Source organism: Notolabrus celidotus, chromosome 16, assembly GCF_009762535.1.
Source record: "Notolabrus celidotus isolate fNotCel1 chromosome 16, fNotCel1.pri, whole genome shotgun sequence".
Lineage (NCBI taxonomy): Eukaryota > Metazoa > Chordata > Actinopteri > Labriformes > Labridae > Notolabrus > Notolabrus celidotus.
Genome location: NC_048287.1, coordinates 1,608,079 through 1,631,230, shown reverse-complemented (window position 1 = coordinate 1,631,230; position 23,152 = coordinate 1,608,079). Strand labels below are relative to the sequence as shown.

Genomic DNA, 23,152 nt, shown 5'->3' with positions numbered 1-23,152 from the left:
CTTTGGAAATACATACAAGGTACAGCTCACAGAGTCAGCAGAGAAGTCATCAGAAACTAAATCAGTTTACAGTGACCTCTGACCCTCACTGAAAGAAAAGGAGGTTATATTGGACATTTGAGAAACACTTAAAGAAAAGTAAAGAAATCAGTTGTTTTTGTTGAAGTTTGAATACAGTTGTAGTAAATATTATTATTTTCAATAAATAGAACATTTAAATGGTGCCTAGTGTTTAATTTTTACAAGTTATACACAGCCGACGTAATTTGAAAAGCATCATTTTAACCACACAGTTGAAGAAATATATTCACTACCTGACTTCTTATCAAATTAGAAAACGACAAAAATACTCACATGCCAAATAATTGTGCACGCAGTGTAAACTCATATTTCAGACTGATGAACTCAGATATTAAACTCATGTTTCAGACTGATGAACTCAGATATTAAACTCATGTTTCAGACTGAAGAACTCAGATATTAAACTCATGTTTCAGACTGATGAACTCAGATATTAAACTCATGTTTCAGACTGATGAACTCAGATATTAAACTCATGTTTCAGACTGATGAACTCAGATATTAAACTCAGATATTAAACTCATGTTTCAGACTGATGAACTCAGATATTAAACTCATGTTTCACACTGATGAACTCAGATATTAAACTCATGTTACATACTGATGAACTCAGATATTAAACTCATGTTTCAGACTGATGAACTCAGATATTAAACTCATGTTTCAGACTGATGAACTCAGATATTAAACTCATGTTACAGACTGAAGAACTCAGATATTAAACTCATGTTTCAGACTGATGAACTCAGATATTAAACTCATGTTTCAGACTGATGAACTCAAATATTAAACTCATGTTTCAGACTGAAGAACTCAGATATTAAACTCATGTTTCAGACTGATGAACTCAGATATTAAACTCATGTTTCAGACTGATGAACTCAGATATTAAACTCATGTTTCAGACTGATGAACTCAGATATTAAACTCATGTTTCAGACTGATGAACTCACATATTAAACTCATGTTTCACATTGATGAACTCAGATATTAAACTCATGTTTCACACTGATGAACTCAGATATTAAACTCATGTTTCAGACTGAAGAACTCAGATATTAAACTCATGTTTCAGACTGATGAACTCAGATATTAAACTCATGTTTCAGACTGATGAACTCAGATATTAAACTCATGTTTCAGACTGATGAACTCAGATATTAAACTCATGTTTCAGACTGATGAACTCAGATATTAAACTCAGATATTAAACTCATGTTTCAGACTGATGAACTCAGATATTAAACTCATGTTTCACACTGATGAACTCAGATATTAAACTCATGTTACATACTGATGAACTCAGATATTAAACTCATGTTTCAGACTGATGAACTCAGATATTAAACTCATGTTTCACACTGATGAACTCAGATATTAAACTCATGTTTCAGACTGATGAACTCAGATATTAAACTCATGTTACAGACTGAAGAACTCAGATATTAAACTCATGTTTCAGACTGATGAACTCAGATATTAAACTCATGTTTCAGACTGATGAACTCAAATATTAAACTCATGTTTCAGACTGAAGAACTCAGATATTAAACTCATGTTTCAGACTGATGAACTCAGATATTAAACTCATGTTTCAGACTGATGAACTCAGATATTAAACTCATGTTTCAGACTGATGAACTCAGATATTAAACTCATGTTTCAGACTGATGAACTCAGATATTAAACTCATGTTTCAGACTGATGAACTCAGATATTAAACTCAGATATTAAACTCATGTTTCAGACTGATGAACTCAGATATTAAACTCATGTTTCAGATTGATGAACTCAGATATTAAACTCATGTTTCACACTGATGAACTCAGATATTAAACTCATGTTTCAGACTGATGAACTCAGATATTAAACTCATGTTTCAGACTGATGAACTCAGATATTAAACTCAGATATTAAACTCATGTTTCAGACTGATGAACTCAGATATTAAACTCATGTTACAGACTGAAGAACTCAGATATTAAACTCATGTTTCACATTGATGAACTCAGATATTAAACTCATGTTTCAGACTGATGAACTCAGATATTAAACTCATGTTTCACATTGATGAACTCAGATATTAAACTCAGATATTAAACTCATGTTTCAGACTGATGAACTCAGATATTAAACTCATGTTTCAGACTGATGAACTCAGATATTAAACTCAGATATTAAACTCATGTTTCAGACTGATGAACTCAGATATTAAACTCATGTTTCAGACTGATGAACTCAGATATTAAACTCATGTTTCACATTGATGAACTCAGATATTAAACTCATGTTTCAGACTGATGAACTCAGATACTAAACTCATGTTACAGACTGATGAACTCAGATATTAAACTCATGTTTCAGACTGATAAATTTAGATATTAAACTCATGTTACAGACTGATGAACTCAGATATTAAACTCATGTTTCAGACTGATGAACTCAGATATTAAACTCATGTTTCACACTGATGAACTCAGATATTAAACTCATGTTTCAGACTGATGAACTCAGATATTAAACTCATGTTTCAGACTGATGAACTCAGATATTAAACTCATGTTTCAGACTGAAGAACTCAGATATTAAACTCATGTTTCACACTGATAAATCTAGATATTAAACTCATGTTTCAGACTGATGAACTCAGATATTAAACTCATGTTACAGACTGATGAACTCAGATATTAAACTCATGTTACAGACCGATGAACTCAGATATTAAACTCATGTTTCAGACTGATGAACTCAGATATTAAACTCATGTTTCAGACTGATGAACTCAGATATTAAACTCATGTTACAGACTGAAGAACTCAGATATTAAACTCATGTTTCAGACTGAAGAACTCAGATATTAAACTCATGTTTCAGACTGATGAACTCAGATATTAAACTCATGTTTCACACTGATGAACTCAGATATTAAACTCATGTTTCAGACTGAAGAACTCAGATATTAAACTCATGTTACAGACTGATGAACTCACATATTAAACTCGTGTTTCAGATTGATGAACTCAGATATTAAACTCATGTTTCACACTGATGAACTCAGATATTAAACTCATGTTTCAGACTGATGAACTCAGATATCAAACTCATGTTTCAGACTGATAAATTTAGATATTAAACTCATGTTTCAGACTGATGAACTCAGATATTAAACTCATGTTACAGACTTAAGAACTCAGATATTAAACTCATGTTTCACATTGATGAACTCAGATATTAAACTCATGTTTCAGACTGATGAACTCAGATATTAAACTCATGTTTCAGACTGATGAACTCAGATATTAAACTCATGTTTCAGATTGAAGAACTCAGATATTAAACTCATGTTTCAGACTGATGAACTCAGATATTAAACTCATGTTTCACACTGATGAACTCAGATATTAAACTCATGTTACAGACTTAAGAACTCAGATATTAAACTCATGTTTCACATTGATGAACTCAGATATTAAACTCATGTTTCAGACTGATAAACTCAGGTATTAAACTAATGTTACAGACTGATGAACTCAGATATTAAACTCATGTTTCACACTGATGAACTCAGATATTAAACTCATGTTTCAGACTGATGAACTCAGATATTAAACTCATGTTTCACACTGATGAACTCAGATATTAAACTCATGTTTCAGACTGATGAACTCAGATATTAAACTCATGTTTCAGACTGAAGAACTCAGATATTAAACTCATGTTTCACACTGATAAATCTAGATATTAAACTCATGTTTCAGACTGATGAACTCAGATATTAAACTCATGTTACAGACTGATGAACTCAGATATTAAACTCATGTTACAGACCGATGAACTCAGATATTAAACTCATGTTTCAGACTGATGAACTCAGATATTAAACTCATGTTTCAGACTGATGAACTCAGATATTAAACTCATGTTTCACACTGATGAACTCAGATATTAAACTCATGTTTCAGACTGATGAACTCAGATATTAAACTCATGTTACAGACTGAAGAACTCAGATATTAAACTCATGTTTCAGACTGAAGAACTCAGATATTAAACTCATGTTTCAGACTGATGAACTCAGATATTAAACTCATGTTTCACACTGATGAACTCAGATATTAAACTCATGTTTCAGACTGAAGAACTCAGATATTAAACTCATGTTACAGACTGAAGAACTCAGATATTAAACTCATGTTTCACACTGATGAACTCAGATATTAAACTCATGTTTCAGACTGATGAACTCAGATATCAAACTCATGTTTCAGACTGATAAATTTAGATATTAAACTCATGTTTCAGACTGATGAACTCAGATATTAAACTCATGTTACAGACTTAAGAACTCAGATATTAAACTCATGTTTCACATTGATGAACTCAGATATTAAACTCATGTTTCAGACTGATGAACTCAGATATTAAACTCATGTTTCACATTGATGAACTCAGATATTAAACTCATGTTTCAGACTGATGAACTCAGATATTAAACTCATGTTTCAGACTGAAGAACTCAGATATTAAACTCATGTTTCACACTGATGAACTCAAATATTAAACTCATGTTTCAGACTGATGAACTCAGATATTAAACTCATGTTTCAGACTGATGAACTCAGATATTAAACTCATGTTTCAGACTGATGAACTCAGATATTAAACTCATGTTTCAGACTGATGAACTCAGATATTAAACTCATGTTTCAGACTGATGAACTCAGATATTAAACTCATGTTTCAGACTGATGAACTCAGATATTAAACTCATGTTTCAGACTGAAGAACTCAGATATTAAACTCATGTTTCAGACTGAAGAACTCAGATATTAAACTCATGTTTCACATTGATGAACTCAGATATTAAACTCATGTTTCAGACTGATGAACTCAGATATTAAACTCATGTTTCAGACTGAAGAACTCAAATATTAAACTCATGTTTCAGACTGAAGAACTCAGATATTAAACTCATGTTTCACATTGATGAACTCAGATATTAAACTCATGTTTCAGACTGATGAACTCAGATATTAAACTCATGTTTCACATTGATGAACTCAGATATTAAACTCATGTTTCACATTGATGAACTCAGATATTAAACTCATGTTTCAGACTGATACATTTAGATATTAAACTCATGTTTCAGACTGATGAACTCAGATATTAAACTCATGTTTCACACTGATGAACTCAGATATTAAACTCATGTTTCAGACTGATGAACTCAGATATTAAACTCATGTTTCAGACTGATGAACTCAGATATTAAACTCATGTTTCAGACTGATAAATCTAGATATTAAACTCATGTTTCAGACTGATACATTTAGATATTAAACTCATGTTTCAGACTGATGAACTCAGATATTAAACTCATGTTTCACACTGATGAACTCAGATATTAAACTCATGTTTCAGACTGATGAACTCAGATATTAAACTCATGTTTCAGACTGATGAACTCAGATATTAAACTCATGTTTCACACTGATGAACTCAGATATTAAACTCATGTTTCACATTGATGACCTCAGATATTAAACTCATGTTACAGACTGATGAACTCAGATATTAAACTCATGTTTCAGACTGAAGAACTCAGATATTAAACTCATGTTTCAGACTGATAAATTTAGATATTAAACTCATGTTTCAGACTGATGAACTCAGATATTAAACTCATGTTTCAGACTGATAAATTTAGATATTAAACTCATGTTTCAGACTGATAAATTTAGATATTAAACTCATGTTTCAGACTGATACATTTTAGATATGAAACATGTTTGGGGTTAATCTTGGACATTGTTCCACAATGTGTTATTAAGCTGAGTTTTGAAGGCGGTAGTGGAGACATGATGGTGGAGGAAGGACCGACAGTCGGTCATGAACTCACCCGGCTTACGCTGATCCTCGTTCGGCTCTGAGAATTGAAGACCCTAGGATCATACCCAGGAACCAGGTTGTGGTCTGATTCTGATCCTGGTCTGGACGATGTGTTTCCGTGTGTGTGTCCATGTACGTATGTGTACAGTGTGTGTGTTTGCGTTCAATGTGTGTGTTCGAGGAATGCGGAACTCTCTGATGTCATGTCCGAGTCCCCGGGTTTCAAGCCTGTGGTGCGTTCACGGCCCTCCCACCTCTGCAGACGTTAAACCACCTGTCTCAGGTATGCTTCGTTTGACATGTTTGAGCACGCGCCAAACTATTCCTGATAAAAAGAAAAATGACTTCCGGGTCGCGGTCAGGCTTCAAAATAAAAGCAGGGCTTTCAGAGAGGCTGATGTTTATAGGGTTTTTTATGCTGTTGTTTTTTGTTATTTAATTTAATTTCTAATAAATTATGAATATACTGTGTGTTTGACGGGGATGATCTAAAGACAGATCAGAGTATAATCTGAGAATTGAAATGTGTCCCTCAACCTGACCACATCACCATGCGTAACTGACCCTAAATATCAACATATCACAGGTATCTTGTCCTGGTGCAGCTTCCCTTAATCTGACAAGCAGGTGGCACTGACTAAACCATCACAAGAAGCTACTTTTCAACATGATGAGTGTAACTGCTGTCAACACATCTTCATTACAACCCAGAGCTCTGATATTAGAAAACATGAAGAAGTTAAACACATACTCTCATCGGCCCTCAATCAGGCGATAAAACGTGTGTGACCGAAATCTGTGTGTACCATCATTTTCACGCAAATCGGCATTTATCAATCAATAATTACATCATATTAGTGCGTCTTCAGACTTCATTTATTCATTTGTGACCCTCCTGTCGTATGAAACAAACAATAAGTGCTGTTTGCCCTCCACTTTGTTAACGAGGATCACGGTCTGTTGTATTCTCCGCCCTGTGAGTCACCACGAGAACCTCTGACCTACGGCTCATCTGTGTGTTTTCATTCATAAGGTGCTTTCCATTGACCATATATGGTCAATGTGTGTGTGTGTGTGTGTGTGTGTGTGTGCGTGCGTGTGCGTGCGTGTGTGCGCGTGCGTGTGAAGAGGGCGGACCATACGAGGCGGACCTAAGTGCGCATATCTCTCGGTGGTGTGTGATTTATAAAGAGAACACTGCGTGAAGTTGGCGCATAAAGCTTTATACATCTGAATTATTTTATTATGGATCTATACGCACTGATGATAATGATTTGAGACCCCTGGCTGGAGTTCAGCATTGAAGAGAACTTGACTCAGTGACACAGAGCCGGCCCTAACCGACTTGGTGCCCTAGGCAGGATTTTAACTGGTGCCCCTTGTATTGTGACCAACTCCACCAACAATCACATCACATATACACTTGAAGAAAACTGACATCCTGCTTTATGTGTTACAGGTTTCCTTTGTTTTAAAATAAAAATGACCTCTAAAAGAACATTAATAAAATGGTAATAACACTGATATTTAGCAGGAAAATAATAATACAATTTCTAAATGCATAATGAAATAATAGTAGAATTTATTCAGTCATTATACAACACAATAATTTTCATGATTATAATAATGTTTTAAATGATGACTGAAAAGGCAGAAGCAAAATGCTTATTATAGCCTAGCCTACAGTTTCTATCTAATTAAGCTCACAGCTTCCAAAGTGTAAATAAAACAACAACAACAAAACAAAAGCAGGTCAATCATGAACTCTTAAAGGTGCAGTTGGGAGAAATGGGGTAAAAAGCTATTCTTTTTTTCTGCTGGGTTTGGAAAAAAAGTCATAATACCCATCGATACTCATCAGTAATTGAAATAATTTGAGTTATTGGCCAAATCTCTGTGTTTTTCAAAGCCTTTGTATCAAGCAATGCGCCCTTTATGTCCTATATTGGAGTGAACGTTTCTTCTGTTCTTGTAAAGGGGGTTTGTGTAGGACTAAATATGTACATATGTTTGTAGGGTGAGGTCTTACCCGGATCTCCTCTCAAATGTCAATTGTGTGCTGGATTTGTGAGCCGAGTGTTTTGTTTTGTTTTGTTTTGTTTTGTTTTATATTTTGTTTGTCATGTTTTTTGTTTTTTTTATGGGAGTTGTCCCTGTGTTGTTGCTTGTTTTTGAAAGGATAAAAAAAATCAATAAACATATCCATAAAAAAAAAAAAAAAAAAAGGAATGCTATTATTCCCCTTCGTTCTCGTTATCACAAACCAATCAGAGCTACTCTTCGACCCTCTGTCCTGATTGGTCGAGTGGCGGCCCCTACAAGGTTGTCCTGAATGGCTGGGAAGCCGGCACTACTTCCTCATAGAACAAGCACGAGAAGTAGGGGAAATCTATGATATCTGGTGGGGTGGGATAGTGTTGGCATTCGAAAGCTCTCTCCAAACTGATGTTTCTATCACAACTATCAACAGCAGCCTTACAGACTTCAAAAACTGTTTTGAATACGATTATTTTTAAAACCAAGTGAATCACAAGCTATTTAATAGCATCATTCTGCAATTTAATTCCAAGTTTAATTAGATAAAACAATATTGTTTTTCCTATTATCTTCAAATTTTCTTCCTCACCCATTCAGCAGCACCCCCTATGGATGGCCGGCGCCCCTAGCATTTGCCTATACTGCCTATGCCACGGGCCGGTCCTGCAGTGACATGTTACTGCTGGAGGTTTGTATAACACTCAGCATCTCTGCACCAGGCTCTCTGCTAAACAGAGATGTTCGAGGTTCAAATCATCATTTGCTGTTATCATCTCAACCTCCACTAGGCAGAATGATTAGATATCATTTCACTCACTGAAGCTGAAGGCTCTGTTGAAGAGATGGTTCCTCTTCTGGGTGAGATAAAGTCCGGTAGCTGCTCAGTCAGCTGGCATCAGAGAGCATGGTCAGAGCATCGAGTCACATCTGTCTCATCACAGAGAAAGCGACAGTTTTTATCCTCTGCACTCTAAAGTTCCTCTCTGACTCAGACGTCTTCATATGCATGGTTATGATAGTTTTTTAGAGGAGTCATTTCTTTGACCATTACAGAGAGGCACTCATCCGATTCACTCCAAACACCAATCAACACTCAGATACCAGCCGGACTATGGCTCGCCGTTTGTAAAGTTGTGCACACTGAAACTAACAGCTACAATTCTTAACATTTAGCTCCAAAACGTCATAAAAATGTAGGGAAAATTTTAAGTCACTTTTTTTTATCACATTTAGAGCAATATTTGTGATCGTCTTCACATTTAATTTTGTTGTGACAAATATATTAACTTAAAATCACTGTTAAATCTAAATGTTAAATATAAATATATATGTTAAATATAAATCTAAATATGAAATATAATATAAATCTAAATGTGACATATAAATCTAAATGTGACATATAAATCTAAATGTTATATATAAATGTTAAATGTTGCTCTGTGATCCTAAATATTTAGCTGATATGTAAATTCATACTGCCGCCTGGCAGAAATACCAAAATAAAAGCTTCATAAAGAGATACAGACTTAGCAATAGCAACTTAGCTTGTCCGTACCATAGACTGGGTCAGTTCTGTCTCTGAGCATTGTGAAACCCCTTTGTGGCAATTAACATTTAGATTTAACAATCAACATTTAATTAACATTTAAATTTACCATTTAGATTACACATTTAACATTTAGATTAAACATTTAACATTTGGATTTAACAGTGATTTTAACTTAATATATTTGTCACAACTAAATTAAATGTGAAGAAGATCACTAATATTCCTCTAAATGTGATTTAAAAAGTGACTTCAAAAATTCCCTCTACACTTTTATGATGTTTTGGAGCTAACTGTGGAGAATTGTTGCTGTTATTTTCAGTGTGCACAACTTTACAAACAGCACCCATAAGGAAAGTGTCAATAACCGTTTCATCACAAAGCCACTGCATTCAGTTAGTGATGGATATAATCTGACTCCCCCATCCTCCCCTCAGATTACCTGTTTGCTCCAGTTAAAATTAACCCTTTGCATTCCAGCAGAATCAGCTGTCCACTAAATGAAAACAACGTTTTCTACTGTCTGTGTGTCTTTGTGTGTATTGCTAAAAAAAATGGGCTTCAAGGTGTCAGCACTGCTGAGGCCACTCTCAGAAGAGGGATGTCAGGTCACATTCTAAGTGAGTCTGTAGTCCGTAGTTAGGAGTGAATCAGTGAGTCCGTAGTGAATCAGTGAGTTTGAGTTAGTAGTGAATCAGTGAGTCAGTAGTGAACCAGTGTGTGCGAGTCAGTTGTCAGTCTTCACAGAACATAAGCTGTGTTCTGTTGTTCTGCTCACTTGTTTTTCACTTTTCCATGTTCATCATGGAAACATTGAATTAAAAGAAGCTTCAACATTACAAAGGGTCCGTGAATACATCATTCTGCTGACTGTGGCTCAGTGGGTACAGTGGTTCATCTCTCAATCTGAAGATTGGCGGTTCTAATCCCAGCTCCTGCAGTCACATGCCGAAGTGTCTTTGAGCTAGACCCTGAACCCCACATTGCTGTTTTGACACACCTTTTTGTTGATGCAATGTTCACTGATGAGTTATTGACCAACTCAGTCTCAGCAGATGTGTGTCTAACATGAGTCTGGTCCTGCTGGAGGTTTCTGCCTGTTAAAGGAAGTTTGTCCTTGCCACTGTAACTTGCTAAATGTTGCAAAGTGCTCTGCTCATGGTGGATTAAGATGAGATCAGACTGAGTCCTGTCTGGAAGATGGGACTGGATCTGATCCTGTCTTGATGTTGGGTCTTTGTTAATAATAGAACATAGAGTACGGTCTAGACCTGCTTTGTTTAGGAAGAGTCTGAGGAGAATGTTTGTTGGGATTTGGTGCATTATAAATTAAGATTGATTGATAATGAAAATAAGAGAAAATAAAAAAACATGAGACAGCTTTAGAAAAAAACAGCTTGATTTTATTCATTTATTTTGAAGATCAGCATCTAGCTCTTCCCTTCCAGTCTGAATTTAATCCGAAAACGTGTTTTTTTGTGACAGAAACAGAATTAAAAAACTTTGTAAATGTTATGATCTGAGACATGTTTCTAACAGCAACACAGACTCTAAGGTCATGTTTCTTAATTAATAGTGAGACCGACGCAGCTCGACGTGACAACAACCTGTTTCTTTTATTTCAGTTTATTAAACTCGGAATCACATGAAATCCTCATCACCTCACTGCTCCGTTTGATCATCCAACTGACCCCAATATGGGTTATTATCCTCCTCACAGGACCCCCCCCCCATCTCAGACCCCATCCCCACACTGTGTGTGTGTGTTCCTGGTTAGTTTTTCTTGTTCTTTGGGGAGTCATACTTTCTCTTGCTGGAGTACCAGAGGATCAGTGGGATGCCAATGGACGGCAGAGTCATGACACCGAATGCACACCAGTCCAGCTAAAAAAACAAACAACAATAAACATTAGAGTCAACAGTGAGAATTATTAAATTCCATATAAACCACCTCTTAACTTCTTAATTCATACACTACCAGTCAAAAGTTTGGACACACCTTCTCATTCAATGGTTTTATTTATTTTAATTATTTTCAACATTGTAGATTAATACTGAAGACATCAAAACTATGAAATAATCTGGTTTTGTCATAATCTGGATTACAACAGTAGTCAAATAGGGCTATCCATTGTGTACTAACCCTACCTCTGAACAACACAACTGATGGTCTCAAACACATTAAGAAGGCAAGTCATTCTACAAATGAACTCTTGACAAGGCTCATGTTCATTAGAAACCATTCCAGGAGACCACTTCATGAAGCAGACTGAGAGAATACCAAGAGTGTGCAAAGCTGTCATGAAGGAAAAAGGGGGCTACTTTACAGAATCTAAAATATAAAACAGATTCTGCTTTGTTTAACACTTTGTTGTTCATTCAATAATTCCATATATGTTCTTTTATAGTTTTGATGTCTTCAGTATTAATCTACAGTGTTTACAATCATTACAAGAAATACAAACCCTTCAATGAGAAGGTGTGTCCAAACTTTTGACTGGTAGTGTATGTAATGCTAAAGAAGCATTTTCTCTATCAGCTTGGCCTTTGTTTACTTCCGCTTTCTGAAACCAGAAATCGGCTGAGTGAATCAGACACCGGCTCAGCGAATCAGACACCGGCTCAGTGAATCAGACACCGGCTCAGTGAATCAGACACCGGCTCAGTGAATCAGACACCGGCTCAGTGAATCAGACACCGGCTCAGTGAATCAGACACCGGCTGAGTGAATCAGACACCGGCTCAGTACATCATACTGTAATTTAGTGAGGAAATTGAACACCTACATAGTGGGGGGAAAAGCGGCGGTCGAACTCTCTCTGAGCAAGGATGCCACCCTGCCCGGGAGCGCTGGTATACCCAACCTGCAGATGAACACAAGACATTAACACCAGAACTCACTGATTTTTTAACTAGTTAGTACTCTGCGTAAAGAAAGTAAACTTACCACTACCTGCCCACCCTCCTGGGCCAGGTAGCTGACTGAAGCAGAGGTGAAGTTGAAGTATCCAGCCTTAAGGGGGCGCAGCACCACGGTGTGAGAGACATTACTTGCTCTGAGGTTACATTGGTTAAATCAAATTATATAAGAGTGTGAGTGCGTTATAAATGTTTATCCCAGAAATCTCAAGGCCAAGCTTGGGTTCACAGTCACATCAGCTGACATACCTGGCACACCTGGGGAACACAGGTATGTGTGATCACACACCCTAAGGGGGTCATGAGGACTTTATTCTGAAAGGATACGGAGCGATTCTGTCCCACTTCACGTTGAGCATCCCTGAAACAATCCCGAAATCCTCTGGAGGAAAGGAGTCATCAGACAGCTCCACCTCAAGAGCAGCACTGAGAGAGAGACAGGTCAGACAGGCAGACAGGTGAGAAAGAGACACAGCTGAGACAGAGACAGGCAGGAGAGACAGAGACAGACAGAGACAGACAGGCGAGACAGAGACAGACAGGAAAGACAGAGACAGACAGGTGAGACAGGGACACAGGTGAGACAGAGACAGACAGGTGAAACAGAGACAGACAGGTGAGAAAGGCAGACAGGTGAGGCAGAGACAGACAGGTGAGACATAGACAGACAGGTTAAACAGCGACAGACAGGGGAGACAGGCAGACAGGTGAAACAGGCGAGACAGAGACCGGTGAGACAGAGACAGACAGGTAGACAGGTGAGACAGGTGAAACAGGCGAGACAGAGACAGACAGGTGAGACAGAGACAGACAGGTGACAAAGACAGACAGGGATACAGGTGAGACAGAGACAGACAGGTGACACAGAGACAGACAGGGATACACATGAGACAAAGACAGACAGGTAGACAGGTGAGACAGGTGAAACAGGCAAGACAGAGACAGACAGGTGAGACAGAAACAGACAGGTAGACAGGTGAGACAGGTGAAACAGGCGAGACAGAGACAGACAGGTGAGACAGACAAGCAGACAGGTGAGACAGGGACAGACAGGTGACACAGAGACAGACAGGGACACAGGTGAGACAGAGACAGACAGGCAGACAGGTGAGACAGACAATCAGACAGGTGAGACAGGGACAGACAGGTGACACAGAGACAGACAGGGACACAGGTGAGACAGAGACAGACAGGCAGACAGGTGAGACAGACAAGCAGACAGGTGAGACAGGGACACAGGGACACAGGTGAGACAGAGACAGACAGGTGACACAGAGACAGACAGGGATACAGGTGAGACAGAGACAGACAGGTGAGACAGAGACAGACAGGGACACAGGTGAGACAGAGACAGACAGGCAGACAGGTGAGACAGACAAGCAGACAGGTGAGACAGGGACACAGGAGACACAGAGACAGACAGGGACACAGGTGAGACAGACAGGGATACAGGTGAGACAGAGACAGACAGGTGACACAGAGACAGACAGGGATACAGGTGAGACAGAGACAGACAGGTGACACAGAGACAGACAGGGATACAGGTGAGACAGAGACAGACAGGTGACACAGAGACAGACAGGGATACAGGTGAGACAGAGACAGACAGGTGACACAGAGACAGACAGGGATACAGGTGAGACAGAGACAGACAGGTGACACAGAGACAGACAGGGATACAGGTGAGACAGAGACAGACAGGTGACACAGAGACAGACAGGGATACAGGTGAGACAGAGACAGACAGGTGACACAGAGACAGACAGGGATACAGGTGAGACAGAGACAGACAGGTGACACAGAGACAGACAGGGATATAGGTGAGACAGAGACAGAGACAGACAGGTGAGACAGAGACAGACAAGCAGACATGTGAGACAGGGGCACAGGTGAGACAGAGACAGACAAGCAGACATGTGAGACAGGGACACAGGTGACACAGAGACAGACAGGTGAGGTGGTGGTGGTCTTACCTGGAGCCTACGTTGTATATGTTGTACTGCAGGGTCAGATCTCGGCCCTCCACAGCATACCGGTTCAGCAGAGACTTGGAGGCCAGCAGACGGGCTCCTTCCTCTCCTGAACCTGGACTCAGAAGAGCCAGGACCAGAACCAGAAGTACGGTCAGCAACTTAAACATCTGTTGACAAAAACACAGAAAACAGGTTTACAAGCAGAACCAGAACCCCCTGAAACAGAACTGGGCCATGAAACAGACTCTGAACCAGGTCTCTCCAGACACAAGCACATATATTCAGCTTTGTTTTAGTCAATATCATTAACAACAAGTTCTTTACAGGTGATTAAGTACAACAAGACTTTCTGATGGATCCAACATTTAGTCAATCATGGTCTGCAGAGACCCTCAAACAGGAGACTTTAATGTTCAATATGATGCTGATCAGGTTGTTGTTTGGATGGTTTTGGTGCTGCCTGCTGATGGTCTTCTGCCCTCTTTGTTTTGTCACGTCAGTAAATAACAAGCCTCCCTTCACAAGACTCACCTGTCATGAAGACTACACTGCAGGTGACCCCTTTCCTTCCTGCTGATATATCATCACTGTGCTAACAGAGATGTGATTGGTACTTCTAGATCTCTAATCTAGTCTTTCAGACCCACTCAAAGCCACTACACATGAATCGTCACATTCATGTGAGTGCAAACATGATCAGTGCACAATCCACTCTGTACCAGGGCCGAACAGTTCAGGTCAACCTACAATCCCAGAGACAGATCAAAGTCCTAAAAAGATCAGGAACAGAGTCCTAAAGAGACCAGGATCAGAGCTATGCAGGGTGACGAGTTGGTGGTGGTAAATGGTAAACGGACATGTTGAGGCTGCTGTATTGAGGGACTATCAGTATCAGCTAATCTCATTCACACACACACTGCTGAGCACATCACCGGGAGCAATGTGGGGTTCAGGGTCTAGCTCAAAGACACTTCGGCATGTGACTGCAGGAGCTCGGATTAGAACCGCCAATCTCTACCCACTGAGCCACAGTCAGCAGAATGATGTATTCACGGACCCTTTGTAATGTTGAAGCTTTTTTTTATTTAATGTTTCCATGATGAACATGGAAAAGTGAAAAACAAGTGAGCAGAACAACAACAGAACACAGCTTATGTTCTGTGAAGACTGACAACTGACTCACACACACTGGTTCACTACTGACTCACTGATTCACTACTAACTACTGACTCAAACTCACTGAATCACTACGGACTCACTGATTCACTACTAACTACTGACTCAAACTCACTGAATCACTACGGACTCACTGATTCACTCCTAACTACTGACTACAGACTCACTACTAACTACGGACTCACTGATTCACTCCTAACTACTGACTACAGACTCACTACTCACTACGGACTCACTGATTCCCTACTAACTCACTACTAACTTCTGACTCAGTATAGGGTCAGTAGTTCGTAGGAAATCACTAACTACTGACACACTGGGTGCATCTAAAAGCTCTTAACTGCAGTCTCCTCTCTCCTCGGCCAAACCGGAAGTAGACTGACGTGCCATTTTAACTTGCGTCTCAAAGCTCTTAATTCTGCTGGAGGAGAGAGGAGCTAGGAGACTGATCAGAAGAGGGATAACTGAGGAAACACGAAAGCACACCTTGCGTTAGTCTTTTCTGTAACAGACATGCTCTCTTATCGAATAGCTCTCACTGATTGGATGCTGCAGTGGCTCGCACTTCTCTAAAACTTCACATCACTTGAGTTTAATAACAGAAAAAGTCAGACCTTAAAACAGTAACTAAGGGTGCCCTGAAACAGACCTTAAAACAGTAACTAAGGGTGCCCTGAGACAGACCTTAAAACAGTAACTAAGGGTGCCCTGAAACAGACCTTAAAACAGTAACTAAGGGTGCCCTGAGACAGACCTTAAAACAGTCTCTAAGGGTGTCCTGAAACAGACCTTAAAACAGTCACTAAGGGTGTCCTGAAGCAGACCTTAAAACAGTCACTAAGGGTGCCCTGAAACAGACCTTAAAACAGTCACTAAGGGTGCCCTGAGACAGACCTTAAAACAGACACTAAGGGTGTCCTGAAACAGACCACAAAACAGTCACTAAGGGTGCCCTGAGACAGACCTTAAAACAGTCACTAAGGGTGTCCTGAAGCAGACCTTAAAACAGTCACTAAGGGTGCCCTGAGACAGACCTTAAAGCAGACACTAAGGGTGCCCTGAAACAGACCTTAAAACAGTCACTAAGGGTGTCCTGAGACAGACCTTAAAGCAGACACTAAGGGTGCCCTGAAACAGACCACAAAACAGTCACTAAGGGTGCCCAGAAACAGACCTTAAAACAGTCACTAAGGGTGCCCTGAAACAGACCTTAAAACAGTCACTTAATACCCTGAAACAGACCTTAAAACAGGCACTAAGGGTGCCCTGAAACAGACCTTAAAACAGTCACTAAGGGTGCCCTGAGACAGACCTTAAAACAGTCACTAAGGGTGTCCTTAGACAGACCTTAAAACAGTCACTAAGGGTTCCCTGAAACAGACCTTAAAACAGTCACTTAATACCCTGAAACAGACCTTAAAACAGGCACTAAGGGTGCCCTGAAACAGACCTTAAAACAGTCACTAAGGGTGTCCTGAAACTGACCTTAAAACAGTCACTTAATACCCTGAAACAGACCTTAAAACAGGCACTAAGGGTGCCCTGAAACAGACCTTAAAACAGTCACTAAGGGTGCCCTGAGACAGACCTTAAAACAGTCACTAAGGGTGTCCTTAGACAGACCTTAAAACAGTCACTAAGGGTTCCCTGAAACAGACCTTAAAACAGTCACTTAATACCCTGAAACAGACCTTAAAACAGGCACTAAGGGTGCCCTGAAACAGACCTTAAAACAGTCACTAAGGGTGTCCTGAAACTGACCTTAAAACAGTCACTTAATACCCTGAAACAGACCTTAAAACAGTCACTAAGGGTGCCCTGAAACAGACCTTAAAACAGTCACTTAATACCCTGAAACAGACCTTAAAACAGTCACTAAGGGTGCCCTGAGACAGACCTTAAAACAGTCACTAAGGGTGTCCTTAGACAGACCTTAAAACAGTCACTAAGGGTGCCCTGAAACAGACCTTAAAACAGTCACTAAGGGTGCCCTGAAACAGACCTTAAAACAGTCACTAAGGGTGCCCTGAAACAGATCATAAACATATGTCAGTTTCTAAACAGTCTGTATGTGATGAGCTGAGATTAAACAGTGTTTGATGTGAGTTTTAAACACAAAATACTGAACATAAAATCATACATTAAATATAACAGAGGATGGATTATGTTATATCTGATTGTTTTTGTCAGATTCACTGTCTAATGAAATAGAGTAATAGAGTCTAATATCAGATAAATACACGTTGTACGAATGTTTCTCACATCCGTATGCTGTGGTGATATGTAGTTATTACTGATTCACTACGAACTACTGAGTGTTCAAATGTCACTTTAAACTCAATGATGAGGTAATGTTATTATTTTTAAATCACATGAATTCATGAAGTAAAGTCAGGAGTCGTGTTGAGGTTTTCTTGTCATGAAATGAGAAAGTGTTGAAGATTTTCACAAACTAACAGTTAGCTTAAAATTCACCTATCTTTAAAACACACTTTAAAGCACAATCAACGATCCCTACGTGTCCTGTGTATCAGTACTAATGTTCAGAGCTGATGTAAATATTAAGATTTAAATATGATTGAGTCTTAGCTCTCTGCTGACGTGGACTGAACAGACTCACAATGATCGTCAATCATCTTCAACAAAGACTCGAAAAACAGCGATACAGGTCAAACAGGCGAAGCACAGAACATTCACTGAGTTAAAGAGCTAGTGTTATAAATGTGAAACACATTAAACATTCATATCAACACAGTAAGACAGTTAAAACACAGTAAAAAGAAAGACTGACATACCGTGTACTGTTTCTCTTTACACCGCTGCAGCAGAAGGAGTCACTTCCGCGCATGCTCAGGAGCTTATAGCTGCTGTTTGCATGACGTGTACCTAAGACAGAGTGACAGTCAGCGCAGAGCCCCCTACTGACCCGGAGTGGAACTGCTTCACCTGAGCGGTGTTTTCTGAGTTTTTACATTTTAGTGATAACAAATAACAACTCTTTGTCTCTGCTGCACGTGACCACCTCTTATAGTTTGTAGATAAAGGAGTGTATATAAAACCTCAACTCTATCACTGTCACCTGTAGGCCTATAACATCCTCCAGTGTAAGTTAAACCCTCTGACTGTGTCTTCTAGGTAAAACATTCAGAGTTCAGGCTTTATTTTATAAACATTTACATTCAGTATGACCTGAACACAGCAGACTGTCAATCCTGCAGCAAATGTTAACTGTTGACTGTATACTTTCTCTATCAACTTCTGTAGACAAACATCCTGTTTATTGTCTAATTTCTCTTAAATCTGTTGTTAAATAAATCCTGTTCACTGTTTAATTTGTCATTAATCTGTTGTTAAATAAATCCTGTTTACTGTTTAATTTGTCATTAATCTGTTGTTAAATAAATCCTGTTTACTGTTTAATTTCTCATTAATCTGTTGTTAAATAAATCCTGTTTACTGTTTAATTTGTCATTAATCTGTTGTTAAATAAATCCTGTTTACTGTTTAATTTGTCATTAATCTGTTGTTAAATAAATCCTGTTTACTGTTTAATTTCTCTTTAATCTGGTGTTAAATAAATAGATTTACTCACAGCTGTTGATGCTGCGTTCAAAGATCTTTCTTAATGTTTTAATGTTTTATATGCATGTTTAACACTCTTGGTCTACACCTGCTCTGTTTGTAAAAGCATCTTGTGATTTGGCGCTATACAAATAAAGATTGATTGATTGATTGATTGATTGATTGATTGATTGATTGATTGATTGATTGATTGATTGATTGACTGATTAATTTATTGATTGATTGATTGATTGGTTTTCTGATGAAGGGAAATGCTGGTTTAGGTTTAAGTTTCAATAAGATGTAGATAGAAACAATATATTTGAATTAATCCTTTGGCATTAAACAGGAGACAAGCTGGTCACGTTAAGGTATAAGGATGAAACATCTTTCAGCCTCCAGGTGGAGACAAATACCCATCTGCCACATACCAAGGCATCACATCCATCCATCTATTATCTTTATATCACGTATCTATCACAGGGCCAAAGCAATACATATACAACACCTATTAAAATACAGCAACACATAACACACTGGGAGTAAAAATAATCATTTGATGTTTTGTAATAGTACTACCACTGAGAAATACATGTCATTGTTTAATAAGTGTGTGTGTGTGTGTGTGTGTGTGTGTGTGTGTGTGTGTGTGTGTGTGTGTGTGTGTGTGTGTGTGTGTGTGTAGCCTCCTGTTTGTGAAGCAGTTTCTATACCCTCCCTTTTTAGGTGAGCTGCTGTCCAGGTGTACCTGGTGTGATCCCGCCCTGTTCCATTCATAAAGTATCTGCAGTGAAGAATATATAAAGCTACAGTTGCTCCAGGTGAGTCACTCTCAGGTGTCTTCAGTCCCTGAAAGCAACTCTTAGTTCAGGCTGTTGAGAGACATTTGAGGTCCACTAAGCAGAGAGGTAAGAATCTCTGAGGTGAGACAGGTGACTATTCGGTGTGAGACAGGTGTGCATCATGCTGTGTTCTGCAGGTGAACTCAGGCTTGTTATGCTCTTGCTGCTGCTGAGCACATGTAGTTCAGCTGTAAACAACAACGCCACTGAGTCCATCGGCTTTGACCAAGTCCAGGAGGCTCAAGATGATCCGGTCGAGAAGGACTCAAACCAGGCGAGGAAAGGTGGGAGACAGTCGACGGACACTGTGCATACAGGTGAGTGCAACTGTGACACAGGAGGAGAAGTTTTTACATGATGTATGCAGATGTTTGACAGGTGGTAACAGCTAACAGGTGGATTTAAAACCACAGAGGAACTGAATATTTGAAGTAATCATTTGATATTAATAATTGTATTTAACGCATGAAAAAAGTTATTAGAATGATTCAAACTGAAACAGCTCAGTTTGTTTGTTGTTCATGTGTGTAGCTTTAACCAGACATGGCTCACCGCAGAACATCAGCTGAGATGGTCTGGGCAGAAAGAGGGACGGGAGCTTTGTATGTCAAGTCCCTAGGCTGTCTGAGCCTTTAGCAGTCTGAACATAAAGCAGTCTAAGCCCACAGCAGTCTGAGCCTATAGGATAACAAATAATATCTGGTCTAAGCCTGAGAAAGCTCTTACTGTAAGCTTTAACATAAAATAAAGTTTTAAGCCTATTCTTAAAAGTATAAAAGTAGAGAGGGTGTCTGCCTCCCGGACCCTGACTGGTGCTTCTAAAGAACAGGAGAATGATAACTGAAGGTTCTACCTCCCGTTCTAATTTTAGAGACTTTAGGTACGATCAGCAGGCCTGCATGTTGGGAGCGTAGAGTTCTAGAGGGGTGATAGGGCACTATGAGCTCTTTAAGATATGAAGGTGTCTGATCATTAAGAGCTTTGTAGGTCAGAAGAAGGATTTTAAATTCTAGTCTAGTTTTGTGGGGAGTCAGTGTAGAGAAGCTAACACGGGAGAGATGTGCTCTCTCTTCCTAGTTCTAGTCAGTACTCGAGCTGCAGTGTTTTGGACCAGCTGAAGAATCTTTAGAGACTCTAGACACAGAAACCAGTTCCCATGGGTGATCAGGCACGTGGTTTAGCAGGTGGTCCAGCAGGTGATATAGTTATTTGGTTTAAGAAAGCTGTCATCACTACGGGCTGATTCTTAGTCAGTAAACAAAGATGAAACTTTAGATTCAATAAAATCATGAAAAAAACTCCTATAATCCTGTTTCTGTGACTCAGGTCTGGACCAGAGCCAGGTAGGCTGCAGGGAGCTCCGGTCCACAAAGTACATCTCTGACGGTCAGTGCACCAGCAACAACCCTATCAAAGAACTGGTCTGTGCCGGGGAGTGTCTGCCAGCCCATCTACTGCCAAACTGGATTGGAGGCGGGTCTAATAACGGCAGGTACTGGAGCCGCCACGACTCTCAGGAGTGGCGCTGCATCATTGACCGGACCAGGACTCAGCGGATACGGTTGCAGTGTCAGGACGGCACCTCCAGGACCTACAAGATCAATGTGGTGACATCCTGCAAGTGCAAGAGGTACTCCAGAGACCTGAACAACTCAGGACACAAGGACACATCTATCCACAAACAGAGGAAGAGTCAGAGGAGGGCCACACCCCCTGACGACCCAACCCGGACACAGTCTGACAACTGAGACTAAACCAGTCCTGTAGTCCCAAAGTCCTTCATTTTGTAGTTCAGAGTATGAAACTGTTATTAACTGCAGTAAACTGTAGTCCTGTTGTAAATTAAAGTGTAGTAAAGTGTAGTCCACCTCTGGACTTGTAGATCTGTACTCAACTGTTGTAAACTGCAGTCCTGTAGTAAAATGTGGTAACTTAATTCTGTAGGTCTGTAGACATGTATGCTTGTAGTAAACTGTAGTAGAGCTGTTTTAAAGGTGCAGTTAAGTGTAGAAACGCTGTAGTAAAAATGTAGTAAAGCACAGTATACTGTAGTAAATGGTATTAAAGTGTAGTAATCTGTAGTGAAGTATAATTAAACATAGTAAACTGCAGTGATCTGTAGTAAAGCTGTAGTAAAGCGCAGTAAACTGTAGTAAATGGTAGTAAACTGCAGTAAACTGTAGTAAAGCTGTAGTAAAGCAAAGTAAACTGTAGTAAATGGTAGTAAACTGCAGTAAACTGTAGTAAAGCTGTAGTAACGAGTAGTCCAGCAGGTACAGTAGGCTTTAGTCTCCTCTGTCTTCATTTAGGAGGTTAATAGATTAAATTGTAAGTGTGGAGATAATACCTTTCTGATTTTGAAAACCCTGGTTAGCCTAGCTTAGCATTCAGACTGAAGGCAGGGGGAAACAGCTAGCCTGGCTTTGCTTAACTCCACCTACCAACACGTCTGAAGCTCACTGTGAACACGTTTCTCTTCATTCATGAAACAGAAAATGTACCTGCTGTATAGTGTTTTTCCACACAGAGTTTATTGTGCTTCTGCTCAGAGTCTATTATTTTCTTTGTAGTTTTATTTTTATGATCATTTTTCTATATATATTTTTTAAATTTTGTAGTAAAATTATTATATTTGTATGTTTTAACTGAGACCTGATTACATAACTTTGTTCCTGTTCAGGTACACATGCTCTGGTATGAAAATAAACCTTCTTCAGTCAAGAACAAGACAATGCGCTCTGTTAGCTCATTCCATAAATAAGAAAGTTTAACACACTGCTCAGTGACCCAGGTTTGATCTGTTGGTATATAAAACATGAAGCTAACTATGTTAGCTACACAGATCCCATTCTGAAGGAGACACATACTGACATCAGAAGTCGCTGAATTTTAGATTCATATTTTATAAAATATGATGCAATCAGAGTCAGAGAGATATTATATAAAAACTAACAGTAAGGTTTCTTTAAATAACATCCCTGATAAAATCAACACGAACCATCACTGCTTATATTATCACCCATCACTGATTAACTAACTGAAAAAACTTACATTTACCATGACTGATATATTTACCATTAACCATCACTGATTAACAAACACTGAAAAAATTAACATTAACCATG

General features: G+C 39.0%; 3 protein-coding genes across 5 annotated transcripts in view; 1 reads left to right on the top strand and 2 right to left on the bottom strand.

The window, feature by feature from the left end:
- Positions 1–8,020, bottom strand: part of si:dkey-240h12.4 (death-associated protein kinase 2) — a 42,846-nt gene extending 34,826 nt beyond the window's left edge. Inside the window, exon 1 of one of the 3 annotated variants that reach the window (XM_034705471.1) lies at positions 8,003–8,020. The gene's annotated coding sequence lies outside the window, so the exon portion shown is untranslated. Of the gene's footprint in view, positions 1–5,983; positions 6,311–8,002 lie in introns of those variants that run through there. The other 2 variants (XM_034705470.1, XM_034705472.1) reach the window with 2 other exon arrangements.
- A 2,917-nt stretch (positions 8,021–10,937) lies between these two features.
- ssr2 (signal sequence receptor, beta) lies at positions 10,938–18,546 on the bottom strand. The gene is made up of 6 exons (XM_034705380.1): positions 18,420–18,546; positions 14,449–14,615; positions 12,803–12,901; positions 12,504–12,612; positions 12,343–12,420; positions 10,938–11,440 (listed from the first exon to the last, which is right to left on the bottom strand). The coding sequence occupies exons 2-6, from the start codon at positions 14,613–14,615 to the stop codon at positions 11,330–11,332; spliced, it is 564 nt and encodes a 187-aa protein (XP_034561271.1). The 5' UTR covers positions 18,420–18,546; the 3' UTR covers positions 10,938–11,329.
- On the top strand, positions 18,547–22,108 carry LOC117828336 (sclerostin domain-containing protein 1-like). The gene is made up of 4 exons (XM_034705379.1): positions 18,547–18,728; positions 19,871–20,006; positions 20,165–20,344; positions 21,354–22,108. Exons 3-4 carry the CDS (start codon positions 20,182–20,184, stop codon positions 21,773–21,775), a joined length of 585 nt encoding a protein of 194 aa, XP_034561270.1. The 5' UTR covers positions 18,547–18,728; positions 19,871–20,006; positions 20,165–20,181; the 3' UTR covers positions 21,776–22,108.
- The last annotated feature ends 1,044 nt before the right edge of the window (positions 22,109–23,152 follow it).